This window comes from Oratosquilla oratoria, chromosome 21, assembly GCF_046742065.1.
Source record: "Oratosquilla oratoria isolate Oo_2021 chromosome 21, ASM4674206v1, whole genome shotgun sequence".
Lineage (NCBI taxonomy): Eukaryota > Metazoa > Arthropoda > Malacostraca > Stomatopoda > Squillidae > Oratosquilla > Oratosquilla oratoria.
Window position 1 is genome coordinate 17,673,762 of NC_134797.1, and position 13,779 is coordinate 17,687,540.

Below are 13,779 nucleotides of genomic sequence, written 5' to 3' on the forward strand. Positions count from 1 at the left end.
GAAATATACAAAGAAGAAACAACAGTAGAAGAGAAATGGAATATTTTGACAAAAATTTACAAAAGAGTGGAAAAGTATGTCCCAAGACAAAAACAAGAAAAAGAATATGTAAAATGCTGGTACAACAAAAGCTGTAGGGAGTTAAAAGACAAAAGAGACAAAGCCTGGACCAGATGGAAAAAAGACAGAAGACCTGAAAAATGGAAAATATATACCTGTTATAGAAATGAATATGTACAAATGTGCAGAGAGGAAAAGAGAAAATATGAAAAAGATATCATAGAAAAGTGTAAAGATCAACCAAAACTATTCTACAGATTTGTAAACAATAAACTGAAAAACAAACAAGACTTGGAGAAATTAAGACAGGAGGGAGTTGAATACACTGAGGAAATGGAAATGGCGGAAATTATGAACAAACATTTTAAATCAGTGTTTACAAGGGAGAACATACAACCTGAAGAGAATGAATGGAAAGAGAAAGTCCCCCCTATGGAAGAAATAGAAGTAACAAAGAATGAAATATTGACACACTTGGGTAATTTTGATGTCAGAAAATCGCATGGGCCAGATGAAATAGCAAACTGGATTCTGAAAGAATGCAGGAATGAACTGGCAGACAAAATACATAGCATAATAAGCAGTTCCTTAAAAGAAGGAAAAGTTCCAGAAGATTGGAAAAAAGCAAATATAGTACCTATATATAAAGGAGGAAATAAAGAAGAACCTACCAACTATAGACCAGTCTCTCTAACAAGTACAATAGCAAAAATTTGTGAAAGAATTATCAAAAGTAGATGGGTAAAATATTTAGAAAAAAACAGTGTTAAATCCAAGGCAATTTGGATTCAGACAAGGACGATCATGCGTTTCTATTTTGACAAAGTACCACATAAGAAGTTGCTTAAGAAATTAGAAACTGAAGGAGGAATACAGGGCAAACTACTAAATTGGATGGAGGACTTTTTGCAAGAAAGAAAAATGAGAGTAGTGATAAGAAACCAGCACTCAAAATGGGATGAAGTAATAAGTGGTGTTCCGCAGGGAACAGTTCTGGCCCCAATAATGTTTGCTATATATATTAATGATATGGATGAAGGAATAGAAAGCTATATGAGCTTCTTTGCAGATGATGCAAAACTACTGAAAAGAGTGAAAACTGAATTAGATTGTGAATCACCACAGAGATATCTAAATAAAGTACAAGAATGGAGTAGGAAGTGGGAGATGGAGTTCAATACAAAAAAGTGTAGTATAATGGAATTTGGAAAAAGCAAAAACAGGATAACAGAAGCATATAAATTGGGAGAAGGAATAAAAAAAGTAGAAAATGAGAAGGACCTGGGAGTCATTGTTATGAATAATATGTCACCTGAGAAACATATAAATAAGATTTTTGGAGAAACTTATAATTTAATAAGAACAATCAAAGTGGCATTTACATACCTGGATGAAGAAATGGTGAAGAAAATCCTAATCATCCTGATAAGACCAAGATTGGAATATGCAGCAACGATATGGTCACCAAGTACAAAAAAATGTATAAAAAAACTTGAAAGAATACAAAGAGCAATTACAAAATTGGCACCAACACTCTCAAAACTATCATATGAAGAGAGACTAGAAAAACTTGAACTACAGACACTAGAGCAAAGAAGAGAGAGAGGAGATTTGATAGCTATTTACAGAATCATGAAAGGCATAGAAATTACTGACAGAGAGAATCTGATAAAATGGGATGACAGAAATACTAGAGGACACGGAAAGAAAATAAAAAAAGACAGCTATAGAAGAGATTTGAAAAAGAACAGCTTTCCTCACAGAGTAATAGACAGTTGGAACAAGTTAGATGAGAAAGTGGTGTGTGCAAAAACAATACATGAATTTAAAAAGTTTAGATAAAATGAGATATGAAGACGGGACCCCACGAGCATAGCTCCCCTTCCCGTAAAATACAACTAGGTAAATACACACACATATATATATAAATATATATATATATATATATATATACATATATGTATATATATATATATTTATATATATAGACAGAATCAACATCTGGAGCTAAGTTTGGGAAACAAAAAGCTGTGATGGCTTTTATAGCTACAAGGCCCCAATGATTGAGGTGGCATATGAGTTCTTCAGTTATGATAGTTTCTTCCAAGGTTATACTGGAGAAAGGAGGGATAGCTTCAGTATCTTATCTATTATCATTTCCTTGTTTTCTGGTTTTGTAGGTCTGAAACTTGTTTTTGTGAAATGCTTATTTATGCAGCTGTAGTGCTGTTTTAGTAATGGTATTTTGTTTTGTGTTGTTCTGCTTCATGTGTGGATAGAATTTCTTTTTATTTTGTTTTTTACTCTATTCCATATATTTTTGTTTAAGAATCCTGCATATTTTTCCCAATTATCTTTTAACACACTGTTTACTTGTTTTGTGATATAATTATTCTGGTGTTGTAGATGTTAATTGTTTTGTTCTAATAATCCTTCCTCCATTTCAATTAATTGCTCTTTGTTATTGGGGGATGGCTCACTGAACTCACCCACAGATACATCCCTCTCACTAGAAGTAAGAACCACACTGGCATATATGCATTTAGGACACCATCCAGAATCAAAACAGAGTAGGCCTGGCCACAGAATCAAACCACCCTAGACACAACCACCATACTATAGACTGAACACCTCATTTTACAATACCCCACACTAACAAACCCCAGACAACAACTTCTCACCAACTGGACAAAAGAACACAAATAAATACCTCATCTCTACATCAACAACACTCTAATACCACACACAAACACACCGAAAATTCTTGGTGTAACATACGATACATCCATGTCTTTCAAACAACACATCACAAACATAAAAAACAAATGCACACCCAGACTTAACGCACTTAAGTCAATCACTGGAACAACATTTGGACAAAACAAAGAAACTAATATAACAATATACAAACAATGCATACGCTCAGTGTTGAATTATGTGAGTCCTGCATGGGCTCCTAATCTCAGTGAGACACACCACAACACCCTTCAAATCATACAAAACAAAGCCCTAAAAACAATTACAGGCTGCACAAATGCAACACCTACAGACCATTTACACCATGAAACAAAAGTCCTCAAAGTCAAGGACCACCTCGACATGAGAGGCACACAAACGCTTGCCGCAGCCACCACAAACACATTACACCCACTACACTACATAGCAGAACACCCACACACACCAAGAAACATTAAAACAACACCCAAAGACCTTTATCACGCACAGATACTCTCTTCTCTTCCTCCACAACCACCAAATACCAGCCTCCGGAAACATATTCATAATCATATCACTCACCGCTCCATTAACACACTGAAAGACAACACACTGCTGCATGCCAGACCCCCTGATATCCACCCTTCTGAATCCTCTCTCCCACGAAAGGACAGAGTCCACTTGGCCAGACTGCGGTGCGGTCACCACCCAGCACTTCTAAGCTACCAGAAGAGGCTGGATGACCGTGTTGTGAACAGCTGCCCAGGATGTAACACTTCACCCCATACCATACAACACATAATGGAAGACTGCATTATATACAATCATGCACACAAACAACACAACATACGCTCTATAAAGGATTTGTGGGAAAACCCAGTTTCGGCTATGGCATTCCTTGGGGAGACGGGACTGCTCAGACAGACAGTCTAGGGAACGACAACAACAACAACAACAACACAATATTTCTACCCTGAGTAACCTTTGTGGTCCACCAAGTGACCATATCCATTACCTGGGGTTTGTGGGTCTCCTGCACGAGAGACCAGGGGCAATGGATTGATAGACTGATTTCTTATTATACAAGCAACCTCTGGAGTGAATTTTGGGTTGTGCTATTTCCTATATCCTTGCTTTCACTATAGAGATTGTGATCCTTTCAGTGCTTAATGAATAGATTGAAAATAAGCTAATTTGAAGTTGTCTAAATCTTTTTATATTCCCCCTGAGAATTCTGACCATTTTGTTCTGCTGCAGTTTATGATGTCTTTTATGTGAGTGGATTTAATTCTGTCAGCAATTGCCATGATGATCAACCAACACATTGCCTCAGCTCTCTTTTGCAGGAATCCCACATTCCTCAGGAAAATTGCCACTGGTTCAACTTACAAATCACCAGAAGAGGCTGGATGACCGCATTGTGAACAGCTGCCCAGGATGTAACACTTCACCCCATACCATACCATAATGGAAGACTGCATTATACACAATCATGCACGCAAATAACACAACATACACTCTATAAAGGATTTGTGGGAAAACCCAGTTTCGGCTGTGGCATTCCTTGGGGAGACGAGACTGCTCGGACAGACAGTCTAGGGAACGACAACAACAACAAATCACCGAGTGAAGACATTTTGTGCTGCTGTCTGGAAAGAGCAAATGTAGGGCAGTGAGGTATAAGGTGTTCTGTGTCCAGTCCTTTGTGAAGTAGTTGCATCCGAGGCAAATGGTGTCTGTTGCCAAGCAATGAAAAATATTACTTGTGCCAGTACCTACCCTTGTAGGATTCTTTTTGTTACTTCCCTCCATCCTGACAATTCATCCTGTACTACTGTTCACATGTATTGGTCTTTCAGAAAGTCACCCATTCCAGTACGCTTCCTATAAGTCCACCAAAATGTTCCAGTTTCTACATTGGTCATTTGTGAGGTACCATTTCAAAGGCTTTCCCCAAGATTAGGTACACACAATCCACCACTTTTGTAGCATGTCATTCCCTTTGAGTAGGAGCCTATCAGATTTGAAACATAAGCTTCCATTTCTAAATCCAAATTGGTTGATTGCCCAAATGTCCATCTCCTCTAGATACTTAATTCATTTATTTCACAAAATGTATTTACCTGATCTTCTACCTAATTGTAATTTAAAGAAGATTATGGGATCCATCTTTTTGTTTCTGTCAAACTTGGTTTTATATTTGTTTTTCTTTTGACCATTTCCTCTTCTAAATTACTCAAGTTTATACATCTCAATGAAAGATATATTTCTTGATTTTCCTCTGGAACCTTGTCTTTCCCATTTTCTCTCATGACCTCTCGTCACTCTCCCATCACAAACCAATATTCCCATCAATTTGATTCCTACCTTTAATTGTTCTGAGCACAGCAATCATTTCACCTATTTTTCTTCTTTCCTCTAAAGTGGACGGGATCCAGTTTTTCTAATCTTATATTGAAAAGTTTGTTTGCAAGGCTAGAAACCATTAGGTTGTCATTTTTTGTATTCTCTCACTCTTACTTATATCATTCTCTTTATGTGAGGAGGTACCAATAACAGCACTGGAAGGTGGTGGTTCTGCAAGATGGATGTCAGGGAATAATCTACCCACTGCCTGTCTTCAAAACCCATCAACACCCTCATCTAACACTCAGTCTCTAGAGAAGCCCAGTATCTCTATCAACTTTGACTGCCTCAAGTGATATTGCAGTGGTGGTTTTGCAATGGTGATGTTGTGGCAGTGTTGTTGCAGTGGTAATAGTAGCGTTGTGGTGGTGGTCAGGTTTTCTGATTGAAGTAAAACTCTACTTTTATATACAACATTTGTTTATATCTCACAAATATTGTTAATGTGCTTATAGGGTGACAAATTGTCTATGACCAATAAGCCACTCACATCGCTTAGCGGCTTAGCCATTTCAAATTGCTGGCACTCAAAATATTTTTTATTTTATATTTTATGTATTTTTATTTATCAGATTTGAGCTGGTGAATTAAGTATATATATGTCAAAGATGATAACACCAGTTATTAGAACTTTTACACAATAATTTCTTTTGAAAATACCAAAGCCCAGCAAAATTTTAGAAATCTTCAATATTCAGCAATACCTATCCTATCCTAACCTAATCCTAACACAATCAACAAAACCAGCTGTTTTTTCCACTGAAAACATATTCATATATTGAAAATACTATAATGCATCATTGTCATCATATGGAGGAAATAACCATTTCATTATCATTATGATACAAAAAATACAAAACTGACTTCCTCAGCAGTTAGGAACAAGTATATGAACTGAAGATTTTACAATTTGCAAAAGTATAAGCTTTTTTCGTGATATGGATATTAAATCATGAAGAATACATTATTATACGTAACTATAGTAATGTGCTTCCCCGAACCCTACCCATTACAGTATTAAACGCGGCAAAGGTGTAGAAACTAAAGAGTGAATCTTTATTTCTATAAACTACTTCATCACTATCACTTTACTCACAATACAACACTGACTATTTCAATGCAATTTGTAATTAATGGGATACTATCATACTACCAAATTCATTAATATCTGAAAAATATTCTACTTGACTTTCTTACAGCTGAGAAATACTTTCTTGCTCCCATTTCTCTGCAGTAGATTGTTCTACAAAGAAACCTGAAATGGTTTCAAATAACACTCTCAGGAGTCTAAACTATCTCAAGAATAATTCACTAGATTATTATGGCCTAAATACACTGAAGTCTGAAGGATTTAGGGCATCCTTGTACACTGTACATTCGTTATAAAAATACTAAATCGTATAATAACAGGGCAGAAACACTCGAAACTTACTATTGTATCAAATGAAGATGTACATCATATATTGAAGAATTATTTGAATATATAATTAAAGTCTATAATGTTATTATCATGCCAACTCTACTTTCCAATTCATCATTTGCTACAAATACCAGAGTTGACCTCACAGCAGATGCAAAATTGATTTATTGCAATAAAAAGGTATTGAAACATCCTCCTCAATGAAAGTAAAACCAACCTTTTTCTTGGCCATGACCATACCAAAATGGTAGGCACCCAAATCTTTCAATGTTCACACGAGATTCAAAAATACTGGGGCCTCCACTGTAAACAAACAGACATTAAAAACAAAAGACGGCACGATATTATTCACAAAGTTAATGTAAAAACACATTTATTTTTAGGTCCAGTAATGATCAAAATTCGTATACAAAAATATAAACTAATTAAATGAAAAGTGTTTAACTGATTCTAGATATTTTCAACAACACATTTGTTTTCTGCATGAATACAAACTAAATTACGTGGACTGGTAAATTATGATAATTTACCTTTTTTTATTTTGTGTGATTTGATAAATTCATGCAATTTACTGTTACACAGCATAAGTATCTATATAGATAACATAAATATAAAAACTTATTTCTAATATGGGCCAGCCATTGTCTTGGAAAAATAAATGTTATCTTGAATAATGGCATTACACAACACAACATATGGGAGGATGTCACTAATAAAAATGTAACATAGTTTAAATCAAGAAGACTGGATAGATTCATATTTCAAAAAGATACAATCATAACAATGGGTTTAGTGAGTCCTAAAAACAAATGCACAAACACACACGGGACCCAGCCGATTTTTTCTCTATTTTGTAGACTGTCATTGTAAGTACTGGTAAAACACAAATTATGTATGTCAACATGAATCTACTATTAAATATATGCCTCTGCTTGAGACGTGTATGCTTATGGCGCGTTTTTGTATGTGAAATTGACCGATCATGCCACTCCCGTACTCCATTCGGCCGGCATTTTGAGTGTAGTCAGTCCTAAGGAACCTACGTACACCGAAGCTGACATTTGTATTTTGTAGAAGCTTGCAACTGTCAGGTCATGGTGGTCTATGCATAATCACGCCATTAGTGTCACGTTGCTAGCATCAATTACAAATGCAAAGTTTACTGTAAATGTTTCATTGATCATTCCATATTGGTGCCCCTAGGCTTTTAGATATTTCGGCTACTTCTGCCATATCAGTCTCGCCCAACAACAGTTAACAGGGACCCTAGAACGGTAGGTGTAAGGTCGCAGTACACAGCCTTTTATTCATTCTCAGGGGACCTTGGCGACCACACTTAGTCGTAAAAAAAATTGGCGGGCCCTCCTTGCCCTAGCCAGCCTTATATATGGTCCTATGTACACGTGTTAAATAATGGTCAGGCCAGACAAAAGAGGTCGATTTAGAATAAATTTGCCTTTACGAAGGATCGTCACTTTTATTAATCTTATTTGAATAACGCCAGATAATTTTATCTAATTGATAGACATGTCAGCATTGCGTCGTTTCAGTCCAATTGATTCTGACTGCCACCAGGCGATTTTGTTCAGTCGAGGAAAAGCCAAGCAGATGTCAAATGTTTTAAGGCTATATCAATTCATCTTCATAGATTATAAATTAGTTACCATTAGTATTATTACTGCCATCACCATCTATCATCACATGATCGTCCAGAGGTGGGGAGACAAAAGAGGGTTGCTGTTCCCTCCTCCACCTCTGGGAAAATTGTCTGTGTCACTAGATACCAAAATGGCTGACTTGTAACGGGTGCGTGACGTTGGACGACTGCCTCAGGCGACGTGAGAAAGGTTTGATTCTTCATAGAGTTCTTTGAAAATTGTGATACCTTCCCACAACCCTATGACGGCCCTCTGCTACTGCCATGAAGAAGCGACACACCATGGGAAGCCTTACGTCACTAAATGAAGCTGCTAAACATCTTGAATTTTTCACTGCACGTGAACCTTTTTTTTATTCTTAATTCATTATAATTCGTAAAATATGAAGAATAAGTCTCCATAAGTCCAGACATACATCAAATGCAAAAATATTTATATCGTAGGGAACAGCCAAAGCTTTGGTTAGAGCCCGAAAATTCTCACTAAAGTGTGATTTTTTTATCGTACATACATACATATACCAAGGCTTTTTCCCCTTACAAGGGAGGTAGCCAAAAAGGAAAAGGCATAAAATCATTCCCACCCATTCCATCCCTGAATACACTCCACATCCCTCCACTCTCCCTCTTATCTTAGCACCTCCTGGATGACGGGTCATATCGTAACTGCAGTATTTTTTTTATACATCAAGTATGTCGCATTTGCATGTTCATTTAGTATTAGTGTAAAACAAATAATCAGCCAGTTGTGTATTGAGCGGTGCAGACAATGTATCCATAGTCAAAAAATGAACATGACTACACATGAATCAATTTATTTAATACATAACGGATATAGAAGACACTAGAACAAGTACAACTAATGTATGCTGACGTAGGAAGCACTTCAAATTGACACTCTATCTAATTTATTTGTCTTGGAATTACAAAAAGAAGAATCTGGTCTATCTCCGCGTTTATTCCTGACTAGTTTCCCACTAAGTCTTTTCAGGAGAAAACTCGCTCTGATGAACCGAGGATAATGTGTATATGTGATACATAATGCACACAGCATAGATTTTATATCAGAATATATGGCACAAAATATACATCACCAAGTACAGTTTACAATGTACGATAGTGTATAAAATGGCATATAAGCTCATTTTAGGAGTTCTCTTGTTCTTCTCTTCTTTCTCCACCATACACTTAGTCTCAATCTTCCTTCGATCAGACATCCCACTGCTCTATCTCCTTAACACGATCACAGCCAGACCTCTTCCAGTCACCCTCTTGGGGACCACTACATAGTCCTTTACTACACTTTCGACTACGCTTCCTTCCAACCACCCTGGACCATTTCGTTCACGTACATCTTTCTTACTCTTGTGGTGTATTCGCTCTCATAAGCTCTCTTTCGGTTCACCCACCCAACATTGTCTCTCCGCTTTCGTTCTTTCATAGCACAGCATACATTTTTTACTACACTCACTCGTTCATCTCATTCTCTAGCATTTAGACCCCCAACACCACTGCATTTACATCCCCTCCAAAAATCTACAAACTCGTTTAACCCTGTGTGTTTGTGTATATATATATATATATATATATATATATATATATATATATATTACCCACTATTTCTTTATCTCTCTCCATCTTTCTCATTACCAGGGTCATACGCATTCACAACCATACCTCACACTCCGTTCACATACTGTCCCTAATTGACATTTTCTTCTATTCAACCATACGCTGTAAAAATCAATCTGTAAAATTTACGGAAATGTGCTTGTAAAATGTTATTGAGGATTTTACGTAAAAAAATAGATGTTTCTATAAATACGTTAATATATTAAAGTCATTAAAGCAGGGATTCTCCATCTTTACTCCATTATTTTCTCCGTCGGCTTGATGTATTTCACCATTTACCCCTTTAATACCATCCAGAAGATGCGTAGCCATCATGAAGGCACACAAAGATAACAAGCAACACGTTTATTGATTAGTCTCACAAAAGGGATTTCTCTCCGTCTTCTTTTCTGCATGGAGGGGGGGACGGAGAGGGGGGTCGCCGAATTTATGAAGCGGCCTTGCTGTGGATGTGCTGTCCCTTGCAACACTGCTTCTGACCAAGGGCAGTGGACAGGATGCAGGGATGACCCGTCATCCAGTAGGTGCCGAGATGGGAGGGAGGGTGGAGGGAAGTGGAATGGGTGGGAGTGGTTTCTATGCCTTTTTCTTTTTGGTTACCCCCCCGTGAAGGGGGAAAAGCCTTTGGTATATGTATGTACTTTGACATTCATACCACAAAAATAAACTGTCATGTATGAGGAATGTTTACCCTATGTCGTGTCGTTTTTCACCCCCTAGAGGGTAAATTTATCTCTAAGAATCACTAAATCGGGCAATATTGTTTGAACTCATAAAAATGTGTAGATTAGTGCATACAAGTGTGGCAAGGTATGCTGAAGGTGTTGAAGGGTGAGGAGAATCTATTAAAGTGAAGATGACGATAGTTGAAAGTACAGTGGCTTCGGTGCTGCTGTATGGGAACGGAATGTAGCTACTCAGGCTAATGCAACTGGTGAGGATTTAAACATCAATCGTTAATCCGTCAAGAAAGGTGCTAATTAATTATTTGTCAAAATGTTAATGCGTTATTTTTCTAAGCTAACGGGTTATAGATAACTTCTTTTACATTTTTCCTTCGGTTTCCGTTAATCCATGATTTATTGTTTGTTACAAGTCACTAGGTCAGAAGTGTTTTAAATTGTCAGATCGATCGATCATGTCACTGTAACTAAGCTTTAGGCTGTGGAGTTCGGGGTGATCATCGACCATAGTAGACCTATCAATCGAGTATATCGTAAGAACTCATCATTTTGTCTCGGTTGTCTAAGAGACTGAGATCGGCCAGGACAGACTGAGCAATCGGGAAACTGTTGTGGTTAATGAGGGTGATACAGACGAGGCTGAGGTGGATAATGAGTATGCTGGCCGCATCTTGAGAAGTGTGTGTCCTTCAGGAAAACACAGGGCAATAGTTACATATATTTTTCTTTGTAAGGTGTACTTGCCCAAACAACATATGGTGAGGGCCCACAAAAGTAGCAACAACGCCGTTAAATACACAGAGGTATAGGGAACTTGTAAGATAGAATCGAATTGTGTCAAGAAGAAAAGTCACTTCTCTAGTCCAAGTCTGCCCAGCGATAGATCCACTCTACCTACTGACAGGAAGCTAGTCAGACAACCTCGCAGGTTGTCTATTGTCGGACCCTTTGGTAGAGTGTCACTGATACGCCAGTTTATCAGGCAACTGTGGACAAAGCACTCGCCGACTTGGTCGTCTTTAACATGTACCCTTTGCAGATGATAGACTGCTCTTTCTCTAGGAAGTGTTCCAAGGTTCTGAATCCCATCAAAGTGATTCACTCCAGAAGTAGCGGATTAACAATTAACTTCCATTAGTTTAATGGTGGATTTATTGATTCAACTTTAACGGAATTACATGCTGGATGAACGGTTATGAAACTGAGGCTTTTTATTAATTTGACCACCACTGGGGGATGCCATAGATAAAGGTGGGTGAACTGGGGAAGGAAACCCGAGAAATGTAGACAACTGGATAAAATACCGAAGAAAAATATGCTGGGGGAAGGGTAAGGAGGTGAGTGGGAGGAATGAACAAATTATTGCTGATGTGGTTTGGGCATTTGGAGAAAATGGGGGAGAACAGGACATTAAAAGAAATGTATAAAGGGTGGGACTGGTCACATGCCTTGGATGCGACCTCCCTTGTGAGAGGGAAGAATATTCTTAGTATGTAGACAGAATAAAACAAGGGTAGATGGCAATAAATCCATGAGAAGACCTGGAGAGTGCACAGAAAAAAAAGAGGACACAGAAAAGGCGTAGTTGGATAGAATCACGAGCATGGTGACATACATGAAAACAAGGTGAAAAATTACTCCCACAATGCACAATTGGACAAACACAAGCAGATACAAATTAACAAAAGGACGAATGAAACCCAAAGCATTTATAATGCTCAAAACAAACTAAATGATGTTTGAACTGTACCAAGGGGGAAAATGGAACTGGGTGCTATTACTGTGACTCAGACCTGAAAATTCATCGAGGTAAATAGAACTAAGTAAATACACACTCTCACACGTTTGGTCGGAATAATACAGTAGTTACGTTACTGGTGTTTGTGTTACTGTTAAACTATCCGGTGGTTACCCACCCCCACAGCTGAATAAAATCGTCTGTTGTTTGCTAGAATAGATTATTATCAAGAGATGTTGCTAAAATTTTATTCTAAAGATTTATTTTTCATTTGTTAGCGTTCTTTCAAGTCACCTGAAACTGAATAAAACCGTATGGAGGTAGACGATCTCGAAAGAAGACGCTGGATTTGGACAAGTTAATCACGTGAAATGAATTCTGCTGGTGGATGTAAATAGTATACATACATATACCAAGGCTTTCCCCCCTTTACAAGGAGGTAGCCAAAAAGAAAAAGGCATAAAATCATTCCCACCCATTCCTTCCCTAAATACACTCCACTCCCCTCCTGGATGACGGGTCATCCCTGCACCCTGTCCACTGCCCTGGGTCAGAAGCAGTGTCGCAAGGCACAGCACATCCACAGCAAGGCCGCTTCATTAAATCGGCGACCCACCCTCCCCGTCCCCCCATTGCAGAAAAGGAGAAGACGGGGAGAAATAAAGTAATAAAACGAGGACAACAGTACAACGTAGCGAGTGTTGCGGCATACGCTCTTGTTTCTTTTACCGGGAGACAACACACGCAGGAGACGTCATGAGGTGCAAGGAAGCACCGAGGAAACGCATGTGTTGCAATGGGACGGCAGGAATTAAATAGCTACTGATCCCCCTTATGGGCAGATTGAGGTCAAAGTTCACCAATGGAACAGAACAGGATATTCAAAGGATGGAAAAAAAAAAAATGTATATATATATATATATATATATATATATATATATATATATATATATATATATATATACTGGCTAATATATATATATATATATATATATATATATATATATATATATATACTGGCTACTTTAATCATAGCGAACGCTTGCAGCTCTCCAAGATCCGCCTTACTTTCCTGTGAATTTTTTTAATCACTAACAGAAAAAAATTATGATATATCTGTCTGTTTTTGAACTTCTTTCTAATCGATCATCGGTGCAGCCTCCTCAGAAGGACGCTCTGCAGGAGGTGTCTCGACTTTTTTTTTTTTTTTTTTTTTTTTTTGGTCATCTCGAGTAACCTGATAAAACCTTTGCTGTTTCACTAGACATATCTGATAGTGGCTGGAATAGATCTTTGTTTCTAAGCTACTTTCATACGGTATCTAATCCTCTATCTGTTCCTTCGTTTCTGGTCGCCTTTCAGGCCGTTGCATGCTGTTGCGGACGGTGATTGTTCTTCTCCCAATCCTATAAACTGTGGCGACCCACAGGGTTCTGTTTTCTAATTTTTTCCTCAGGTTACAAATTAC

General features: G+C 37.7%; 2 protein-coding genes across 2 annotated transcripts in view; one reads left to right on the forward strand and one right to left on the reverse strand.

Annotated features, from left to right (window-relative positions):
* Positions 1 to 8,454, reverse strand: part of chm (lysine acetyltransferase chameau) — a 92,073-nt gene extending 83,619 nt beyond the window's left edge. Inside the window, exons 1-2 of the mRNA XM_076205127.1 lie at positions 8,266 to 8,454; positions 6,819 to 6,904 (exon numbers count right to left, since the gene is read on the reverse strand). Coding sequence (XP_076061242.1) covers positions 6,819 to 6,839 — 21 coding nt within the window. The 5' untranslated portion in view covers positions 6,840 to 6,904; positions 8,266 to 8,454. The remainder of the gene's footprint in view (positions 1 to 6,818; positions 6,905 to 8,265) is intronic.
* Positions 8,455 to 13,584: 5,130 nt separating this feature from the next.
* Positions 13,585 to 13,779, forward strand: part of LOC143036721 (uncharacterized) — a 45,258-nt gene continuing 45,063 nt past the window's right edge. Inside the window, exon 1 of the transcript XR_012967398.1 lies at positions 13,585 to 13,779. This exon is cut by the window's right edge and continues 596 nt beyond it. The gene's annotated coding sequence lies outside the window, so the exon portion shown is untranslated.